This window comes from Sceloporus occidentalis, unplaced genomic scaffold, assembly GCF_023333645.1.
Source record: "Sceloporus occidentalis isolate IW3139 unplaced genomic scaffold, rSceOcc1.0.p SCAF_3, whole genome shotgun sequence".
NCBI classification, from domain to species: Eukaryota; Metazoa; Chordata; class Lepidosauria; order Squamata; family Phrynosomatidae; genus Sceloporus; species Sceloporus occidentalis.
The window spans coordinates 113,217,147-113,239,615 of NW_028316983.1; the positions used below are offsets into that span (position 1 = coordinate 113,217,147).

The 22,469-nt window shown below is 38.7% G+C and overlaps 1 protein-coding gene across 1 annotated transcript in view; it reads right to left on the minus strand.

Moving 5' to 3' along the window:
* The window catches only part of HMCN1 (hemicentin 1), a 284,684-nt gene that overhangs the window by 178,289 nt on the left and 83,926 nt on the right, over positions 1 to 22,469 (minus strand). Inside the window, exons 7-11 of the mRNA XM_089515825.1 lie at positions 15,939 to 16,059; positions 13,379 to 13,642; positions 12,795 to 12,939; positions 8,642 to 8,763; positions 4,590 to 4,865 (exon numbers count right to left, since the gene is read on the minus strand). Of these exons, the coding sequence (XP_089371951.1) occupies positions 4,590 to 4,865; positions 8,642 to 8,763; positions 12,795 to 12,939; positions 13,379 to 13,642; positions 15,939 to 16,059 (928 nt within the window). The remainder of the gene's footprint in view (positions 1 to 4,589; positions 4,866 to 8,641; positions 8,764 to 12,794; positions 12,940 to 13,378; positions 13,643 to 15,938; positions 16,060 to 22,469) is intronic.

Here is a 22,469-nt window from a genome sequence, read left to right on the forward strand (position 1 = left end):
TAAAAATCAGTTTGGCACAACAGAATACACTGGTGCATAATATTTAGAGGAAAATATGCATTATTATGCCACTTGACATAATGCAGAGTTGTATATATCACCGGGATACTTGGCTTAAATTGAGCCCTCTCCATCACTATCTCCTAGCAGATAATGGGAACCTCACATTTACAGCATAATGACTCACAATGAATTTTAAAGAGGAGGAGGAGGAAGAAGAAGAAAAAGAAATAATGCTTTGTTGAGCAATTTTGGCACAGAGTGATGATCCTGATATTTTGCAAGAATGTGAAATCATTATAAAAGCTCTTGAATTTGCCACTCATTCCTGACCCCTTGATAACTTTTGATATTAAGAGCTGTAATACATGAGCACCAGGACTGCATTCATGAAAAAAAACATTGGCAAATCAAAACATAATAGTTTTGATTCTAATTGGTTTTGACATTCCAGAGACTGCTAAAAGAGATTCAAAAGAGAATCCATTCTTTTCTTATTTCTGCTTTGTCCCTGGAATGGACCCCAAAAGAACCAATTTCCAGGAACACGTATATTTACACAAATGCAGCATATTTTCCCATATGAAAATCCTATCATGTTTATATTAGCTTTTTAAATATTTCAGCAAAAAGAATTAGATTAATTGTAACTTAATATTAAGCATTCTGTTTCAGCAGGTAATGTTGTTTTGATAGCTGACAAAATAACTGTAGAAAAAATTCAGGGACAGTGCAGCATATGAGATTTGATTAAGTTCAAAGGTGTTTGAAACATCAATCTCCATGCTTCCAGTTCTTTTCAAAGCAATCTGGGATGTGTATTGCACTGGGGGAAGGCCGAATCCATGCGCTGGACCGATGCATTCCAGGCAATAGAAACTGGCTAAAAATAAAGGTAAAGCCAAATCGAAGATCAATTCCAGTCTTGCTTTACTTTTATTTCCAGACAAATTTTATACTTTTTTCCACTTGGGAGGTGTTGCAGAGAGGATTAAGTATAACTATTATACTGTGGTGGTAGGTCAGGCGATTTGGGGCTATTTTAGAGCAATTTTTAGAAAAGATATTTGGAAGAAAGCTTGGAGTCTGCAGAAAAGGGGTTCTGAGACTACATATAGTCTGTGGATCACATTTTCTCCACCAATGGTGGAAATGAGACTTAACTACATTAACTACTTCACACAAGGGACGGAACCTAGCATACTGAAGAGAAAGCCTGGAAATAAATAAAGTATATATATATATATATATATATATATATATATATATCACAATTCAGCATTGCTAAAAAGCCCACACTCTAACATCATTAATATCTTCAAGAAAATGTACCGTAAGATCATTTGCTATGAAATGTTACATCATAATATCTTCAGATTTTTTTGGGGGGGGAGCTCTATCTACAAGGTAAAATAGATTAATTGTATTCTGCATGCTAAAAATGCAGGAGCAGAAGGGCTGTGTAAATCTACAGCACTATATAAATAAAGTATAATAATAATAATAATAATAAGGAGGAGGAGGAGGAAGAGGAGGGTGGCAGTAGATATTACGGTTTAGAATTTGCCTCAACAAAGTGATATGAAACTTGGCAGTGTACTGATTTTGAGATCAAAAATATAAACAATAGCTTTATAGGAATGCAAAGTTTGCATTTCAACAATTTGACAGGTATTGCCATCTTTTTCCTATGGATCTTCCTGAAGGCTGCTTCCTCTGATTTCTACATCTTTAGTGCATCTTTAGCTTAGGAGGAAAAGCTAATATGTGCTTTGCCATGGAATAACATACAGATGGACAACTTTGCAATTATTAAAAAAGTTGAATAAAAATAGAACTATAATGAGATTAGTATGCAAGGTGATTTTAAAGCACCTTTGAGATTCACCGAGAAAGAAGCTGGTAGCATTAAAATGTTCTTTTCAATTAAACTCTGAGTCCCAGTTTTTGGGGGGGAAATGGGATGATGATGATGATGATGTTCTTACTATCTGATGTTCTTTTGTTGTCTGTTTATCAAACCATTTCCTGTATTGCTATGTACTGTATATGCATTATCCTACTTGAGAGTATGTATTTTCCCTGGAAGAAGATTAACCATCCATTAAGAACCCAAGCCCTCCCTCCAGTCCATCTGCCTTGGTCCAGGCCTCGGAGGTAGAGAGGAACTGCTGGACCTCTTACCCTTTCCCTCCATCACTCACTTCTCCTTCTATGTCATGTCTTTTTAGATTGTAAGCCCGAGGGCAGGGAATCGTCTAACTAAAAAGATTGTATGTACAGCGCTGTGTAAATTTACAGCACTTCATAATTAAAGGTTAATAATAATAATAAATGATGATGATAATGATGATGATGATGATGATGATGATGATGATGATGATGATGATGATGACTGGAAGGCTTCACAAATTTGTGTGTGAATGGAATAAGATTGCCACTCTTCCACAGGGGAGAGCAATAGCCATTCAAATTTGCCATCCTGCACATCAAATTTTGCAAATGTTGGTAAATTCTAATCAAATGGAAACAAAATTCTAACCAATCTCCAGAAATGTGCTTGGAGTAAAGCTGGAACTCATCACAGCATACCACACTCTACTATATACATAATGCCTATATAATACATTAGGTTAAAGACATAACCTTTAACAGCTGCATTTTTCCAGCATTTTGGAGCTTGAGTTAACATGGAAAGCCCTTAACACGATATATCAAGCTTGTTAATTGGCATATAACCACTACAGCAGCCTTCTAAATTCAGCACAAGATCAAAGAAACCTTTCATGAAGCAAATATATCTCTGGTTTCACATGGATAGAACACAAATCTATTTAGTTACTGATACATATAGACCGGCTTTCACCAACTTAACACCTTCCAAATGTATTGTATTATAGTCCCCATCATCCTCAGCCAACATAGTCAATGGCTGCTGACTAGGGATAGCACCAGGTTCAGGAAGGTTCCATTAGACACTCCATAAGGATCCAGAAAGTATACAAAGATGTAGGTGCTCTAGAGCTTATGGCTTAATATATAGGACTGAATCACATTCCTCTGTCCACTCATGCAACAACCCTGACAAACTCTTCAGCCAATGCACAGATTCTGTTTAGATTTCTTCCCTGTTGCTTCCTTTCATTGCAAGTATCTGATAGACTAATCTCAGGAAACAGGGATTAATATTTGATGACACATTTTCCTTGGTCCTGTGGAAGTCTCGGTGTTATCTCCAATTCCTTCTCCACAATTTTCTGTGCAACAAAAGAGACTTCAAAAAGTCATCTAATGAGCGCTACTGAAACCTGCTGTGAACAATAATTAGCCTCCATAGGGCATCCAGTCATCTTTGAATGCCTACTAATTTAGTTGTGGGCTTCATTTCAAGTGGGGGAAGAAAGCATTGCTTTGAGAGTATTTTCTGTTCAAAAAAAGGATGGCAGCACTAAAACAAAGAGTAGGAACAGATTTTGAACAAAGGGTTTTAAAATATGCAGTTTGGCAAAAGATTCCTTTCCTTCACTGCTATTTTCATTTAAAAGAAGCTTTGCGATCTAGACTGTCTGTTTCTCACAGCCAAATATTATTCTTTTTAAATTTCCTTCAAGCATCCAGTACGCCCGCCCTCCTCAAAGAAAAGCAGCTGCATTCTATTTTGGATGCAGGATCTTTTATTTGGTTAAAATAAATTGGATAAAAGTAGATAATTTCCACCATTCTGAGCTCACTGGAGTAAGTATAGGGTACATATGTAACAAATGAAAAAGAACAGTTCTAGATTATAAAGACTGAAAAGATACTTCGTAATCCAGGTAACTACATCAAGGGACTAGAAGGATGATAAATAACCATTCATTTTATCAAAGCACCCTCTATTTTCTTGCCACATTCTTTCATAATGCTATCTCTCTTCTGGCATTCATTTCTGAATGTGTGAAAGGGCTTTGGAATGGGTGAGGCTACCAGTGCCTGCAATGCCAGCAAAACCCCAAACCTGGCATGCAGTCACCTCAGCTTGAAGAGTTTTTCCATCATTGCATATCATGTTTTGAACATGTGAACAGGAATGGCCCTTTCACACCACACAGATATAGCACTACAACTCTACTTTAATATCCATGGTTCCATGCAATGGAATCCTTGCTTTGTCAATAAGGGGTCCCAGATCTGTATCGAAAATCCTATGCATGATGAAATGAGCACTCATCCAATCAGAGGGTGTCTCTGGAGCATTACAGGTACATCGAGCCTGAAGAGGATTGCAGCTACCATTTAATTATACAAGACACTGTGAGTTTCTTATATTTAGTACATCACTTTCAGCATTTAGAGTGGAAAGAGACTGTATACATATCAAAACTTAAGCCATTAAACAAATAAATGAGATGTGGTATACGTACAGTCGCCTTGGGTACATGCAGGGAGAAAGGCAGGATATAAATGAAATAAATAAATAAAATAATAAAATCTGTATTTATCAGCATGTACAAAAATGCAAACTGTCATGGGGAGGGAGAGATATCAAAAGTGGGGCAAAGGAATAGCATTTTCTCTTTTCAAGTCTAAAAGTTTACTTCCCATATTACCTTGCACTGTAAGGAATACAGATGCCACTGTGGAGCCACCTTCATTAGAAGCTACACAATTGTACTCTCCAGCATCTGAGAGCTTTACCACTTTGACTTCAAGAGAAAGGTTACTCAGAATCCGTATCCTGGAAGGCTCCATGAGTTTCAGATCCCTGTTGTTTCTATGCCAGGTGAGATTGTACCGCACGGTGCTCACAGTTAAGCATGTCAATATGGCTCGATCACCAGGAGTGACAGTAACATTATTGGGAACCTGAATGATAGGTGGAGGTTCTGCAAAGCATATAAAAACAAGCAGAAATATTATTTGAAAGAACAACACCCAAGAAAAGTGAAAGGGAAGTATTAATTAACTGCCAGCTCATGGACAAAGCAATCCTCCTTGAATGGTTCAGTTCTTAAGGCCAGATTAATCAGTAAGACAAGCATGCTACAAAGTTGAGTTCTAACCAGTCCAGTGCTAGAAACTAGGATAGAGTTACCTGAACGCATCTCTGGTCCTGAACAGATAAACCAAAAACACACAAGCTGAGCTCATGCTATTCGGGGCCAAGTGCTCACCTGAGTTATTCCCTGGGCAAGTACAGGGACAGGTGGGTATTTACCCATTCCTGACCTAGAGCAGGGACCCACTACCAGCACATGCTCTATACCTTTCAGCATTGTTGCCCCCACTAGGAACCCCCCATTGCCCCCCCCCCAAATTTGGCCTTTGCAGCCATGGCACCCCAACAGTTAAATGCCCTCCCTTTGCAGGCCTGACTAGCACCAACATTCAGATCATTTAGGTGCCATGTCACTACAAAAGGAAGGGGAAATCCTCACAGATGGCCTATCCCTAGAGGAGAGAGTATGGACAATTGCTGATGGGCTCATTGGGACCCTCACACACCAGCATCTACAAGGGACCACACTCCTGCCAGTAATGCTGCTGAATTCACCACTACTAGGGTTGCAATGGCAAAATCACCACTTTTTACCTTTAAAGAAGACACAGGGAAGCATGTACCTTGTTTTTAAAGAGAGCACTGTTCCCTGGAAAATTCCAAGAGTACAATTCTACCTAAAAATTAGACACATGGGCCCTGTTTACCTTGTTAGTAGGTTAGTAGGCATTTGGTTTTGCTTTAGCCAATGTCACAAACTCAGGCGATTACTGCATGAAGTACTAGTGATGAAATTAGAGTGGAAATACAAATTATGATTCCTTCCATTTTCACATGACATTGGAGTTTATCACATGCACTTTTCAGCCTGATCTGGACATGGGATGGGATCGGGCTGGAACAGGGGGAAATGTGTTTTATCGCACACAAAATCGCTGCTGTGCTGCCTCCCAACCATCCCCTGTCCCTCAGTCATTCTCTACTGGCCGATTTTGGTGGTACAGAAAGCATCCGTGGTAGCAAAATATCTGGGAGAAGTGCAGCTGGGAGACAGGTGATGGTCGGGTGGCAGCGCAGCAACCATTTTGTGTGTTATAAAACCTGTTTTCCTCCATTCTAGCCTGATCCCGTCCCATGCCCAGATTGAGCTGAAAAGTGCATGCGATAAACTCCATTTTCATTCATCTGTTACTGATCTGTTGTCATACCATTACTATCACACAATTTCAGATTAATGAGATACACCCATCAAAAACCACCAATATCACTACATTCATGAGATTGCACATGTGCAGTGTCAGTACTGCAGCCACAAGGTTGTGAGTTCAATCCCAGGGCCCCAAGGCTGATTCAACCTTCCATCCATTCATAGGTCAGTAAAATACCCATCTTATCGGGGGCCATTGGCTCAGACACTGTAAACTGCTTAGAGAGTGCTGAGTTGACTGATAAGTGGTACAGAAATGTAAATGCTATTATTATTACAGCAGTGTTATTGTAAGGTTGACGTGGTCCAAATGGGTATATAATGACCCCTTCTCCCTGCTTTTGTTATGTCATGGACCTTCCAGTTTAGTGAAGAAGAAGACTGGTTTTGTCAAATTTGATGAGGTGTTGATTTACGTATTTTTGTAAGCAGTTCTCCCAAAACAGTCTTCCATTTCACAGGATCCATCAATGCAGGATAAAAGAATGCATTGCTATCTACAGAACCACCCATTCCAAAATTAAAACAACAGTATGGAATTCAAGAATCCTGAATCACAGGAAATCAGTTGCCCAACGAAGCAAGCAATAAAGAGTGTAGAGGCTGGGTTCATGTGCATTGTGCAGAAAACAGTGATTGAAAACGTTTGTCATAAGATAAGGACTGCCGTGTTATTGAAAGGTGGAAATGAGTGTTTTAATAGTGTTATTGCAACTGTTGTAATCATGTTAAAAGAAATCGCATGATTGCAGTGCAACAGAACCCTCATGCGGTAATCTCCTCAGTGACAGTTGTGACAAAGAATCTGGCAGCAGACACAGAAATATCAAGGGGCCTATGAGACATGTGTCTTTACAGGGAGGGAGTGAAAGGAGTAGTCAGGTATGATCCCCAGTAGCCCAAGAAGGTGTTAGGAAGAAGAGCTTGGCTTGACATATGGATTTCAACTGATCAGCTAAATCTATTGTGTCAATCTTGAACCGAAGATTAGAATGACATATACAAAATAAACAGTTAATAAATGGTATAAACAGGCTGATTTTTTGTGTATCAGTATAGAAGCTAACATTTAAATTACGCTAATCATTAATGTAGTGATTAGTTGCAGCTGCAGCTGCAGAGGAATCAAAATGTTTAACAATGAGAGAGATTATGATCACCAAGTGCACTCTCTTAACTTTGTTTGGCTTCAGAATGATAATTTATAGGTTACACTTAAATCACTCCTCAGGTGGGAAAAAAGGAATGTATGTGTCCTTTGTGTGTAATCAGATATCCCATTCCCACCAATCCATTTGGACTAGTACGAAAATGCACAGTTACCTTTTATGCCCTGGTAATGAAGGATCCCACCTATATAGGGCCATTCCTCCTGCACTCACATCAAAATCATAGCTCCAAAGTCTAGACAGAACTTCCCACCCCTTAATTTGTAATTATACACATGAGAGCAAAACAAATCTTTACAGAAAACCTTTTATTTCACATTTTGTTTTTCCTTGTATTGCCTTCAGAAAGATTTACAGTTCCAAAACTTACACTAGGCAGACTTGATGATGGCACTAAACTTTTCGTGCCATCTTTGATTTATAAGTCCACATTTATCTTTGCACGGAGGGGTCTTTCAGTTCAAAATTCTTTCAAGACATTTATAGACATTTTGACCATATGTTACACTCCTGCTGTGCAGCTGACTTTGCCTCGTTGGTTGGACTATCTAGAGTAAACACATGGGTGTTTTTAAAGTGCTTTAAAATCTGCTTTCTTTGGCCATGATCCAATAGGATCTTTCCATTAAACAGAACTGCTTCCATCAGCAGAACCAGGAGGAAGAGGAGGATAAGGAGGAGGATTCCCCATAACCACCCTTTCAAAACCTGTTCCAGAGAGGAGGAAAACCCAACAGAGAATATTTTCGCGCCATACAGAGTGCTTCAAGTAAAAAGAAAGTTCCACCGCACTAGCACACGGATATTGATAAAACACTGGATTTAGACCTCTCTCTATGAAGTCATCACATCATATCCTGTACTATGCAAATATCGCATCTATATTTTCTTTCACATTCTCCCCATCTGTTTAAGAGAATAATTTCTTATTTATACTCATGATCACTCAATGTTGCTGTTGAATTTGGAATACAAAAATAGCTTCCATCAAAATTTTCAACTGAATATTAAATGAATAAAGTGCTTCCATGAAAACAATTGTGCCTTCACAGAGTCAGATAGACTCAATGGTTCTCAAATAGGGAAGTTATTGCTCTAAGGGAGTCAAAGGGAAGTTATTTGAACTCCACAATGGGGTGCCTGAAGGATCTAATTTTTGCAAATTTTGATATAGGATGTCTGAACCTACAAAACTGAAATGCAAGAGAAACAGAAGGAAGCTTTCCATTTGAGTCAAATTGGAGTGAAGTGGGACATTCTGCAAAGAAAATAGGAAATGACACTAACCTGACACATCAAAAAACGTCTGTGCTCGCCCAATTCCAGCACTGCTGCTGGCAATACATTCATAGTAACCCTCATCTGACAGAGATACCTTGGCAATTTCCCAGTTCACAACAGCAGATTCTCTGAAATAAAAAAAAAAAAGTCATAAACAGATGCGCAGGGAAGGAGATGCTGTGAGCCGTTTTAGCTGCTATATCTCCATTCCTTTTCCACCATCTCCACAGTGATAGACAGGGGCTGTGCCCATCCTTTCTGAAATCTAGACTTCAGATCTACATGTCAGGAAGCTGAAACCAGAGTTGCGCAGCAAGTTGAAAGTACAGTTGGCCCTTGGTATCTGCTGGGGTTTGGTTCCAGGACCCCCTGTAGATACCAAAATCCATAGATTCTTAAGTCACATTATATACAATGGCATAGCAAAATGATGACCCTTATATAAAATGGCAAAATCAAGGTTTGCATTTTGGAATGGGGGGGTTACATTTTCAAGCCATTGATGCTTGAATCTGTGGATGCAGAATGCATGTATATGGAGGGTTAACTATACTGCCCATTTGACCAGACAAGAGTGCAAGGAAGCCACCCTCCTAGAACTTATGTCAGGCTTGGACAGCCCAAGGGCTTTACATGGCCTACCTGTCATATGTTACACAATGGGTAGGCAAAATATGAACCTCCACACATTATACACAGGTACATCTGGTGGAAACATGGAACATATGATCGGAAAATAGGAGAGGGCCTTGTTGGTGGCTGCTCCTGGGCTCTAGAATTCCCTTCCCAAAGAAGTTAGAATGATGCCCTCTTTGCTATCTTTCCACAAGCAGGTGAAAACTATTTAGCAGAAACTGGAAGACTGGTTTCTTAGAGGAAACAAGTCTTCCATAATGTGGTTGATTTTCTGTTTGTTGCTTTCTTTTTAATAGATTATGTTTTAATTTTAACTGGCTTTAATTTTTTGATAGTTTAATTAAATGTTTAATGTATGTATTCTGTGAATTTTTAGCTATGTTTGTTTTAACTGTTATAAGCAGCCTTGAGTCCCAAGCTGGGTAAAAGATGGGGCATGAATAAATATAATATAATGTAATATAATAAATATAATATAATATATTTGTGATTGTGATGGTTATTGTTTGACTGCAGTTCTCATTCCCCTAGGTTGACCAGAACTACAGTCCAATAATATCGGAAGAATTGTGTTTTGACCACTCTGGCACTACATATTTGTATTCCCTTCTGTGCCAAAAACAGCTCTAGAAGCCTGACTATCCACAATCCCAAACGTCTCACTTGAGATGACCCCACATGCAGTCTGTGAGATCCCCAAGAAAAGCTGCACACATGGTAGCAACAATCAAAGTTTGGAGAGAGCATTTTCATGGGGGAGAGGGACTATGATTCTGCATTTGTCCCACACATATATGATAAAGTTCCCATAAAATACCGTCATTCATGGTGGCCAATAATCAAAGCCTGGAAACGTGACTATTTTGCACCTCCATTGGCTAAGTGTTGTGGTCCTAAAAATAATTTTTTCAGCTCTTCCACAGAGAGAAAATTCTGTCAGTGATACTGACATAGAAATTAGCTCCTTTTGTGTGTGTGTTGTGGGAGGGTGCTTATAGAATAAAACAAACAGTTTCGGTTCCAAGGCAAATAAGTGAGATGCCTGCCATAAACAATAAAGCATCACTGAATCATGATTATCTCAATATCATCAAACAACTCCATCTATCTTCATTTGATGCACTACAGGAGTAAAACAGTGAATGGTTAATTATGATTGAGTTTGTTGTTGTTGTGTGCCTTCAAGTTGTTTCCAACCCTAATCATAGTGTTTTCTTGGCAAGTTTCTTCAAAGGGGGTTTGCCATTTCCATCTTCTGAGGCTGATAGTGTGTGACTTGCCCAAAGTCACCCAGTGGACCGAGCCAGGATTCAAACCCTGGTCTTTCAGTGTCTCAGACCACCACACAAACAATTACATCAAGCTGGCCCATATTATTGAGTACATCTAACCAATGATCATACTACTTTACATATACTGTATGCTTTGCAAAGCCGCTGTGCCATATTATAAAATGCTACATCGCCCTTCATTCTAAATCAAGAGACACTGCTATACTATGGAGCTTGTTTAGTTCTTTTAAAAAACATCTGTAACTACAGGCTTTTCACACAATGGGAGAGAAGCCAAAGTAAATCTATTACTTAAGATGGAGCTCTAAGTCAGTAACCTGTGGCTTGAAGATTACTGTGTGAAGTCATCACATACTCTGCTTTGTTCTAGAATCATGCAACAAGATATGAGGGAAACTAACACAGAAAAAAAGCAAAATATTTGATCATTAAAATCTGAGACAGAATTACAGAATTAGTTAAATATTTGGCTTCAGTGACTTAATGAAACTTCATTTTAAAATTATGTGATACGCTGACAAGAGTTTACAAGAACGGATTATAGAATTCAGCTTGTTAATTGGTCAATTAAACAATATATAGATATACCAGAATATGGGCCACACACTTTTGTAGACTTTTAGAAGTGTAATGAAAATCAAACAGGCCACTCTTGTGTTTTAAATAATGCAAAATTAGGTTCAATGGTTCAATGAGTTTTTATTATATATAAGAGAGATGATTAGAACCTGTGGCACTCCATAGTTTATTGGACTGCTAACTCCCATCAGCCCTCAATAGCACAGCCTGTCATGAAAGATCATGGGGAACACAGTACAGCAACATATGGAGAGCCAGATGTTTCCCAACCCTGATATAGGGCCTTTACATATATGGTGACATCTTGATAAAATTACTAGTTAGTTCATCTGACCAGAAATTAATTGACTGGAAATAAATACAGTGGTCCCTTGGTATCCGCTGGGGTTTGGTTCCAGGATTCCCCATGGAGAACAAAATCTGAGAATGTTCAAGTCTCATTAAATACAATGGAATAGCAAAATGTGTCCCTTACATAAAATGGAAAATCAAAGTTTGCTATTTGGAATTTATACTTTTTTTAGAATATTTTCCACCCATGGATGCTTGAATCTGTGGATAAAAAATCAGTGGATAAGGAGGGACTACTGTAAATTGTACTGGACTTTCTAGTACAGTCGTCTCTTTAAATCTATATTTGTCTCCAGATTTTACAACACAGGGGTATCCCTCAGAAACTCAATGTTCTATTCCAACATAGTGGGCAAGGCCCCATAGAGGATAAAGACAAACACAGTTCTCAGAGTTGGATGTTGTATAACTTCAAATGGAGAAGTCAGACTTCATTGCCTTTGTTTTATTGCTTTTGGGCATAATCAATCCATAGCCATGGGAAAGAGGTGCCCTTATTTTTCATTTACAAACATGTCCTATACAATATCCCAAAGCAAAAATGTAGCTTCTTTGATTATCACTTTCCTTTCCTTACACACTATTTTTACTAACTTTGCCTGATAAAGAATCCTACAAGCATCAAAAGACAGCACCTTCTCATTAGTCCAATAAAGGTAAAGCTGGATTTACGATTTGGGTCCTTCCTTTGTAATTGGCCTCTGGAAGCCAATTTGGCTTAATTTTAAAATCTGCTTGCTGAAGCATGAATGTCTGGGGAAATCTCACTGTAGGGAAGAAAATGGGTTAATTGGAGGAAAAGACATATTTTCCTTAATGCTTGGTTTGGGTCTCCATCTCTCCATCTTGGGTTCTTTGAGAGCCAATGTGGTGTAGTGGTTTGAGTGTTGGACTATGACTCGGGAGACCAGATTTCGATTCCCAGCTCATCTATGAAACACACTAGGAATCGAACATTGGGCAAGTTGCATGCTCAGGGGAGGGCAATGGCAAACTTCTTCTGAACAAATCTTGCCAAGAAAACCCTATGATAGATTCACCTTAGAGTTGTCATAAGTAGGAAAAGATTTCAAGACACACAACACATAACACTCAGCTTTCTCATGTAGATATCTACTGCCAAACACTGCAACATACAAAGCATGTAAATGAGCCTCTATGACTACAGGAACATTAAATTCTCAACTGAACTTTAATGGAATCCAATAGACTGATTTTATCCTCCCCTCCCTCCCCCATTCTCCCGCTTCCTCTGATTGAAAAGAAAAGCTCCACAATGAAACTGAGAAATTGTTACTTACTTGTAAAACTGCTCCATACCCAGTTTAATTCCATTTCTGCTAAAATACATGGTAAAAGGTATGAGGCTGAATATTTGGCAAGGAATGTGGCCTGGCTGCAGATAGTATCCTGGGGTTTTCTTGGGCATGCTTACTTTTGGAGCATCTAAAATAAGAACAAATAACAAAGTAGCCATATATGGACAGTAAGCAAAATAAAAATGTAGGGCACACCTTTACTATGACTAATAAGGCATGACAAAAGTAATGCAAAGATGGCTCAAGCTGTCACGTTCGCCAAGAACTCTTAACCAGGTACAAAATATATTCTCTAATATTTTTTTGTACCATCACACCTGTCAAATAATCAGAGGTCTGCACCAACTTTATGCCTTCAGAATAAAAACAAATATAAATTTAACAAAACAGAGTAGTTATTTCTTCAAGCCATTCAAGAGTGTGTTATATCACCCACTAGGGATTGAGAAGTAATCCCTAATCAACAGTCCCTAATCAACTCAATCCCTAATAATCAACATTATTAAATACATTTTGAAATATCCATATAAAGAACAACTATTGGGGGGGGGGGGGGAGAGAATTACCTGGAATAATATTTGAAAAGGAAACACTGGAAATTCTCTGGAAGAGGTAATCATCTTTGTCGTAGCCAGTTATTTTAAGGAAGAAGGCTTCATTTGGTGGAATAAACTCAGTGATATTCCAGATTCCATAAGGTTTTCTATCAGGGAAGTATTTCACAGGAATAGTCTTTAGAAGGTCTCCAGTGATACTGAGCAATTCTAGACGGTCCAGTCTAGCAGGAGGGTTGATCCCTGTAGTATTCAGCAGAATGTAGGTAGGTATCCCTATTGATAAAACACAAATAAAAAATTACAAAGATGTAAAGCCAGGCATATCTTAGGCTGAACAAGCACTACCATTGTCCTTTTGAGACCAGAGTTGGTTCTTCTATGAAGAGAAGTGATAATATAGCACTCCATCATATCATTCCTGATCAATACTAGGAAAGAGACCATGTAGAGCACATCAGTTTTCCCTCAAGGAGAAACAACAAGACATATTTACATGTGATTTGAGGATGATGATGATGATGATGATGATGATGATGATGATGATGATGATGATGATGATGATGATGATGAGAGTAGGCTAACCAGAAAAGAGCAACATCTAATTGTGTTCCTATGCAGTTAAGTAAGCATGCCCCTGAAGACAGTATAAGGAGCAGATAATAAAACATGGCCTATTCTGGCTAACTGGTCTAAAAGGGTTTATTTGCTGGTGCAACTGGTTTCCTTACAGTTCCTTCTTAAACAACAACTATATGAATCTTCACTTAATATTCTCTCAGTTGCCAGTTCAGATTGGTTGGGGCCGAGATCTTGATAACATGGGGTCAAACATGCCTCTCACTAATTTGAGCTAGGAAACTGTCAGCACTCCTGGTGCCCAAATGCTCCCCAGCCTCAATTGAGAGGAAACCTAAGACTGCCATAAAGCCACCATTTCTTTTAAAACTATACTTTCCAACCTCTACTGGTATGTCTCACTGAGATTAATAAGATGTATTTCCTCAGAATACTGCAGTATGCTCTCAAAAAGAAAACAGTAAACCCATATCCTCCAATGGTACCAATTTGGCAGGGACAGTCCAGATCAATCCAGCAATTACTTTTAAAATGTCCCAGTTTCTCTTTCCTTCTCCCATCTTCCTTCTTTGTCCTCAGCTCACTTCAGTTGCTGCAAACTAAGTTCTAAATGCTAAAATAGTTTGCCCTCAGTTAACTCAGCTGCGAGGAAAGGAGAAAAGGGGACTGAATCTTGCCCTTTCCTTTAGACTCAGGAAAAAGCAAATTGCTACATCCATTGTTAACTTATGCGTTCTTCCTCATGAATAACTTATGCCATCTTGACCAGGTCCTGCTGTTGCTTGGCCACATGTCCCACTTTTCACCTCTGAAATGTCTGAGGCTATGTAAGCCATGTTTGCTCAAGGTTCTTGGAATGCATGCAGTTGTGGTCTTTGTACCACAGGCAGGAAAGGTTAAGAAGGCTTTCAGGTACAATTTAAATATTAGCCTCCAGGAAAATGTTACAAATTATTTAATCACTTTTGCCTCCCTGTTATCAAAAAAGACAGCTAATTTTCACCATCACTATGCACCAGTATCTTCCACTTTCTTATAAAACCGTGCTCCTAAATTTCTATTTGTTTTCCAACTTCAAGATCCAATTGCATATTGTAATCTTTATGGAGGACACTTTGAGCTGATATATGAAGGAAAATACATGAAATGTGTGCAGCACAAAATTTACTGACCTCAAAATTCATCACCCTTCAAGTTTCTGCTGTCTTACACACAAACCCTTTGGGCAAGAGTCTTTTCAAATAAAGGCTGGAAATCAAACACACTTTCTAAATAGTAAGTCCCATTAAAGTAAGTATGGCTTAGTTCCGAGTAGATGGGTAGCAGCTAGTATCACATGTGAAAACAAAAAGGAAAGTGATACTGTGGAAGAGATACATTTGAAGGAGAAGAGGGATACTGTCCAATACTCAGGGTTGAAAAATATCTAAGATTCGTCAGTGGGGGCCCTTTCATGTTTCAAAATTATTGCACCATGATTCCACTTATGCCTGCATCTTACAGAATCCTGGAGATTGTAGTTTTGTGAGGCACTAGAAGTCTTTCGGTAGGAATTCTAAATGTCCCTCCTAAATATGGAAATCCTAGGAATCCACAGATTGGAACAATGGCAGTTAAAGTCGAATCATAGTTCTATAGGTGTATACTTTGAAAAGGTCAAAAATATAGGCAAGACAACACTTAAGGTTTTGCTCAGGGTTGTTCCAGTTTGTTGAAGCCGACCCTCAATTTTTCGAAACAACTAGGACCAGAAGTTAGAAAAGTTACTTATTTTGGATGACAACTTCCAGGAACCCTCAGTCTGCAAGATTCTGGGAGACAATCAAACAAGAAAGAAAACAGTTTTCCAAACTTTGTCTAGTACCAAATATTTATTAGCAGAAATTAAATGTTAGATGTCACCTAGAGGGTTTTTAGGCAGGGAAGGCAATTCATTAAATTAAACATCTTAAAGGTAAAGATTGTTCAGATATAAACTATAATAGCAACTAACCTTGCACAGGCCTGCTGGAAGTCATTTTGAAGTCTAGTGTTGGCTTTCTAGAGAAACCAGCCCTGAAATCAATAGTACTGAGACCGGTGATACGGACAGAATGTCTCCCACTGCTTGATGTCTGAAAAATATTGCAGGATTATATATTTCTAGGGATGTAACCAAGCTTTCAAAAATGTATTCATGCAATCTGTTGTTTCCAAGACTGTTAATGAAAACATGTACCTATCGTATGATTTCCCATCATCAGAAGCAAACTGTTAGTTTCTTTTTTCATTCTTTTTATTATTATATTCAGTTAAATGCACATACCAGTAACTAAAATTTATCTAGATGGAAAATGTACACAAACATGTTTTAATGAATAAGCACAATGCATTAAAATGCATACATTCAGAAAAATGCATAAAAATGTTTGCACTAAAAAAAAGTGTGCAACAAAATACACATGAATTTCAATGTGGTAAGAAGTCTGAAAACCCAAAGCAAAACTTGCATGGGAAAAGAATGCTGGGAAGTTACAGAGAAATGTAATGAAAATAAATAGATTTTCACATCCTTAAATATTCCAGCAATCAGCAGCTGAGGTTTCGATAATCCAAAATTGGTTACTGAATCCACAAGTCAGTGACGTTGTAATCCAACTACACATGAAAGTTCCATTAAAATCATGAAGCTTATTTCAGTGTTAACAAGATTAAATAGCAAGACTAAAATTGTCGGGAATAACACCATCCTTTCACGAAAGCTCTGGTTCTTTAGAAACATAAGTAATGGAAAAGCACAATTTTGGTCCAACTGTAACATTTGTTGATCTTCTAATCATGAGTGAGGAAGCTTTTGTCTTCTTTGGCACTGACTAGCTATCATCCACTGCCTGTTGCAAGATGATGAAACAGTCCATAACACGCTTAAGGGGAGTCTCAAAATAATGATACTGATACACAGACATAATGATATTACCCAGTTTGAGTTCTACATTCATGTACCGTATATACTCGACTTTAAGTCGACCTCATGTATAAGTCGAGGGCAGGTTTTGGGGCCAAAATTATAGATTTTGATATGGCCCATGGATAAGTCGAGGGTAGCATTTAGGGGCATGTAACAAAAGATAAAAGGATGAATCAAAGGAAAGCAATGCCAAAGAACTTACAGAATTCCAGCAGACTTAACTGTTTGTGCTCACACAAAAGGTTGGACGGATGAGAGAACCGAAGGGAATCAGTGCTTCCAGGACAGATTCACCAGGAGATTGTCCCCTTTTTGTAAGAGTTAAAGTACAGGACTTACACTGACTCGTGGATAAGGCGACCCAGGTTTTTGGGGTTAATTTTTTGACTAAAATTTCTAGACTTATACATGACTATATACAGTAAGTTTGTTCTAGGCAAACCTCTCTCTAATAGTAAGGGATGCATTACATAGGCCAAAAACAAGAAAGATTTTTGCTTTAATCACAGGCAGATTCCTTTTTAGAGATCTTCCTTTTTAAAGGTATTTCAGGGTCTGCTTCAACGTAATTATTTAAAGCAATCCAAGTAGTCAAGAAGCATTGTAATGAAGAGGGTATTTTCTCCTCGTCTCCCTCATCAGCTTGGATCATGTTAATGATCAAGTCAAGAACATTTTACTGTCACTCATAGTATCATAGCATAGAGTGATATCAGCAGGTTGCCTCAAATGAGGAGAGTTGACTGTATTCTAAAAGAATTTAAAACCTTTATTTTTTATATCAAAACATAAACTGACTCACACTTCTGCTGTACTTCTAGTGAAAGCTAGACTCTGACAGGTTTGACTTTCATACTTGCTTATTAGTGGGCCCATACAGACAGGCCAAAATAAAGCAGCTTTGGGTCACTTTGGAAATATGCTGTTTAAATGATGCATGCGTCCTAAGAGGCCAGAAGCCGTGCCAAAGTCATGTTCTAGTCTGGAGTGTGGCTTTGGCATAGCTGTTGGACTCTTTGGATGCATGCATCATTTAAACAGCATACTTCCAAAGTGACCCGAAGCTGCTTTATTTTGGCCTGTCTGTATGGGGCCTTTGTTTCCCTGGGAAGCAGAAGATGGTGGGTTCCCTGGTTAACAATTTGGCCATAAACATTTGCATTCTTTTGTTTCTCTGCCTCTCCTGATTTTTTTTTTTTTTTAATTGGAAAAAGGCCTGGAAGGCTGCCTAGTGTGATGCAAAGTGAGACAAAGCTCTCCAGCACCATCTTTATTTCCCAGAATGCTTCCAGGTCTTCCAGTCAACTAGAGTCATTGTATAAAACAAAATAAATTCAGATCCACACCTCAAATCATTAGCTTGTGCTGAACAATTTGAACACAAACACTTAAAACAAAATTCAATAACAGTCAACATAGAATGTGTTAACTGCAAATAAACTATAAAGAGACAGATAACATATAATAAAAGAAATTAATTTTGAAACTGTGAATCTAATCTTCACACACTGAGGAACTATAGCTCTTAATTAAATCTCATCAAGTTAGAACAGACATATGGGTCCTTAAACACATATGTTGTTATGTCTAGCAAAAATGGTGTTCAGCAAATCTATTTTAAAAAATACTTTCCCACAAAAAATTACTCTCCCCAGGCCCTCTGACAAATAAATATGCCTTTATTGGAAGACCATTATTTATTGCTATTGCTTAGCCTTTCACTGCAACAAAATCACCACACGAGGGATTTTCTGGCACAGATCAACTATTATCGTAATCAACAGATTAAAGAAAGGTTTTCTTTCTTTCTTTTTTAATTAATACTTAATTGGCTGTTAAGTATTAGTTGAGCATATACAGTGGCAACAGATGCATTTTATAGTTTTAGAGAACATTTAAGTAAAAAGAATTATAACAGGTTTAAACATCTCAAGGAACTTTGCTTTATCTGCATGAACAAGTCTATAATTGTACCACTCCACAATTACATTACAGACAAACTAAACATGAACAAAGGTTAGGAACCAAAGAAATACAAAACTATTTCTATATACCCAAGAGGGCTGTGTAGGACAGGTTGGATACCTGTAACTGGTGTTCTTCAAGTGGTCATCTGTGCACACACACAAATGAGGTTAACCTGCACCTGCACAGTGCATCATTCAGAACCTTCTAAAAAGTTGCATATGTTTTTTGGCTCATCCACCTCATAATCCTCTATATAAAGGGTTTCCCGCTGAAACCACCAGTTCCAATGGACACTGATGCAGCAATCCAAATTACAGTCAGGTCATGATGAGGAGAAGATGGCGGGGTTCTGTGAGTTCACAGATGACCACTTGAAGAACTACAGTTACAGGTATTCAATCTGCCTTCCTTCTTCATGGTGTCATTAAAATGTTCCCCAGTGTGTTCTAACATGCCCGCGCGCGGGCGCGCACAGAATGTGACAGGAACACGATGGGGCCAAGAACCCCATTTTACCGCACACTGGAATGCCACCTTTGCCCCCAGGCGTTCCAATAGCGTTCCCATTGCATTCCAGAAGACACCATTTCTGAGAACTGTTTCAAAGCGTTCTCAGAAATGGCATCCCCTGGACCACAACGGGAACACGATTGGAATGCCCGGCGGCAAAGGCGGCATTCCAATGTGCGATAAAATGGGATTCTTGGCCCCATCGCGTTCCCATCACGTTCCGTGCGCACCCGCGCACCGGCACGTTAGAACGCACTGGGGAACGTTTTAACCCCAGTGGGATAAACTTCTATGACTCACAAAAATGGGAGCCTGGTAAAGCTACACAAGCAAGAGGCAGGAGTATTACTGCAAACAAATCAGAAGTTTACTAAACCCAAGATCAAAGCAACACATCCAATATGAGCAAAATACTCCTATTCAACTGCAGTACAGTATAGTGGGCCCTATTTTTGTTTTGTTCCAGGGCCCCCAGTGGATATCAAAATCTGTGGATGCTCAAGTCCCATTATGCATAGTGGTGTAGTAAAATAGTATCCTTTATATAAAATGGCAAAAATAAAAGTTTGCTTTTTGGAGTTTATACTTTTTAAAGCACCACGTTGTACAAAATACAATGCTTGCATACAACCCCTTTTTTGCACATAAAACCAAGTTCTTTGTGCAAAAAAGCTATAGCCTTGTCAAAAGATTTTTTTTTTTGCAAAAGAGTCCTAAAGTATGAAAAATTTCACAGTGATCAACAATTTTAACAGTATGTTTTTGTCAACGTCATACCAAGGCAACACTCAGCCTTGTTGATCTAAAGCTTGCCATGATGTGCAAAGTGACTCAGTGCATGCAATTTCAGCTATTCACTTCTCATGTGACCAATGTTATTTAGCTTATGTCAGGCTAATTTGGGTTTCGCTTCAACCTGATTGCAACAGAAAGAGAGAAATATGGTTTCTTTAAAACTAAATCCCCTCAAATAAGTATCCAAATGCCTAAAGCATTTGTAAGCATTATTGCAAACAAGCAATACACTGCATCTCAAAGAAACTGAAAATATTTAAATTGATGTAACTGGGCTGAAATAATTAAATTCATAAGGATCCTAGGAAATTAAATTAAAAGGTCTCTGATATAGTGGATTTCATGCATTTTTGTTATAAGTGAAACTGAAATCTGGCTGAGGGTAGTGTTTAGTTTTAAGAACGTATGTATTTTGTTTATATGTTACTATAGCTACCAGTGGCTTACATTACAAGGAGACTTCAAAGCGTAAAGATCATTAAACTAGACTGATTCTGTCCTGCTTTATTGTTGCTCATCACCTAATCAACTGGAATAGGCTGTATGTGACCAGCAACTACCCTCACCCTCACCATCACCTTCAGAATAAATATAACATTCAACAGAGAACTCTTTCATTCAGAAATGAGATTGTACACAGTCACCACTGCACAGCTCTCACTGAAATCAGTGGGAAACAGACACATTTCTATGCATGAGACTGGTGCCAAATAACTTAAATACTTCCTGTTGATTTCAGTTTCAGTTCTTTCACCTCTTTCTTTCTCTTCTCAAACAAATGTTTCATTTAAAGCCAACTGTACAGAAGGCTTCTGCTCTATCTTTCAACAGGAAAAAAATAAAGCCTTTCTGATGCACTAAGCTCATACATTGGAGACTGCATTTACATTCAATTGCATCCCTACAATTCACAATTTTAATTTATCTCTCCACGTCTGCAGTTCCTTATTATATATAAGGACAAAGCTGATAGGTAATTACAGTGCCATTAAACTGCAAACCTATACACACATCTGGATGTAAATCTCATCAAACTCTGTAAGGCTTACTTCAGAAAAAACAGTAGAAGATTTCACTGTGTTAGTATGCTCGTGCGGAAGCCTGATACCACTGCAAATAACAGATTGATTTCAATAATGTATCTTTAACATCAAATGTGACTCATTCTAGAGACCAACTTGTACAGTACAAACACATCCAGTCTACTCCTGGGACTAACAATTCAAAAGTCCAGTATAATATTTCATACCATTTGATCTCTAAATTCTAGAGGATCATCATACTACTGATCAGTTATGTATGACTTCAGCATGTCATTCTTCTTAAAAGTAAGGCCCGCTACACATGGGCAGGAAGCGGTGTGGCGCCACCGATTCTAGGATTCTGGAGTACACAGCAACTGCACGCTCCGGAACCCTAGTCTGTACAGACGCCAGCATCATGGTGGCCTCCCATCTACACAGGGGCCACCATGATGATGATGACGACGTACAGCGACCAGACGTCGCTGGCAGGAAGTGGCGTCATGGGGTGGCCCTTCCTGCTTGTGATGCCGCAAAAAAGAAGCCACTCTAGGTGGCTTCTTTTTTGCTGCACATCGTTGCCCTTCAGTTTGGTTGCTGCGGCATTGCTGTGCAGCAAATAGGGGTGGTGTTTCACCGCCAGTGTGTACCAGCCCTAAATTTCCAAGCTGATGTTCCTCAGCTAGGTAGCTTGTCATGCGGGGGAGGGTCAACATCCATACTGTCACCATACTGTTCATGTCTTTATGTCCTCCACAGTCTCAAGTGGTATCTGGCCCCAGTCACTTAGCAAGTCTGGACTGGATTTTCTATGTTGGGAAGAATGATGGTGGTTCTAGTGTAACAAAACTCTCTTTAGTTGCATCCTCATGGTGGGAATTAGACAGACTCAGAGCCTTGGGTGGGTAGGAGTTAAGGAAGTCCATGCCAAGACATTGATAGATCCAGTTTCTATTCTAATAGCTCTGATGATTTTTGAAATTACATGTTCTTGCATATAAAAATGAAAGAAGTGACAATTTGCCTCTCTTTACTTCAGCTTATGCTGGGTAGTGTTACATCTCACCTGAAAACTTCACAATTTACAGATTTGGTGCATTCCTGAAATCAGCCCTGAGTGTGATGGTCCGTGGTGTTTTTCACAGTAAAACTGGTGCATCAGCTGTGATAGTTCCTCAAGGTGTTTGATATGGTCACAATAACATAATAGCCAGACTATTTGTTGGACCAGTACTAGGAGCACAAAATCCCTTGCTTTTGGCTTAGGATCTGCTTATGGGTA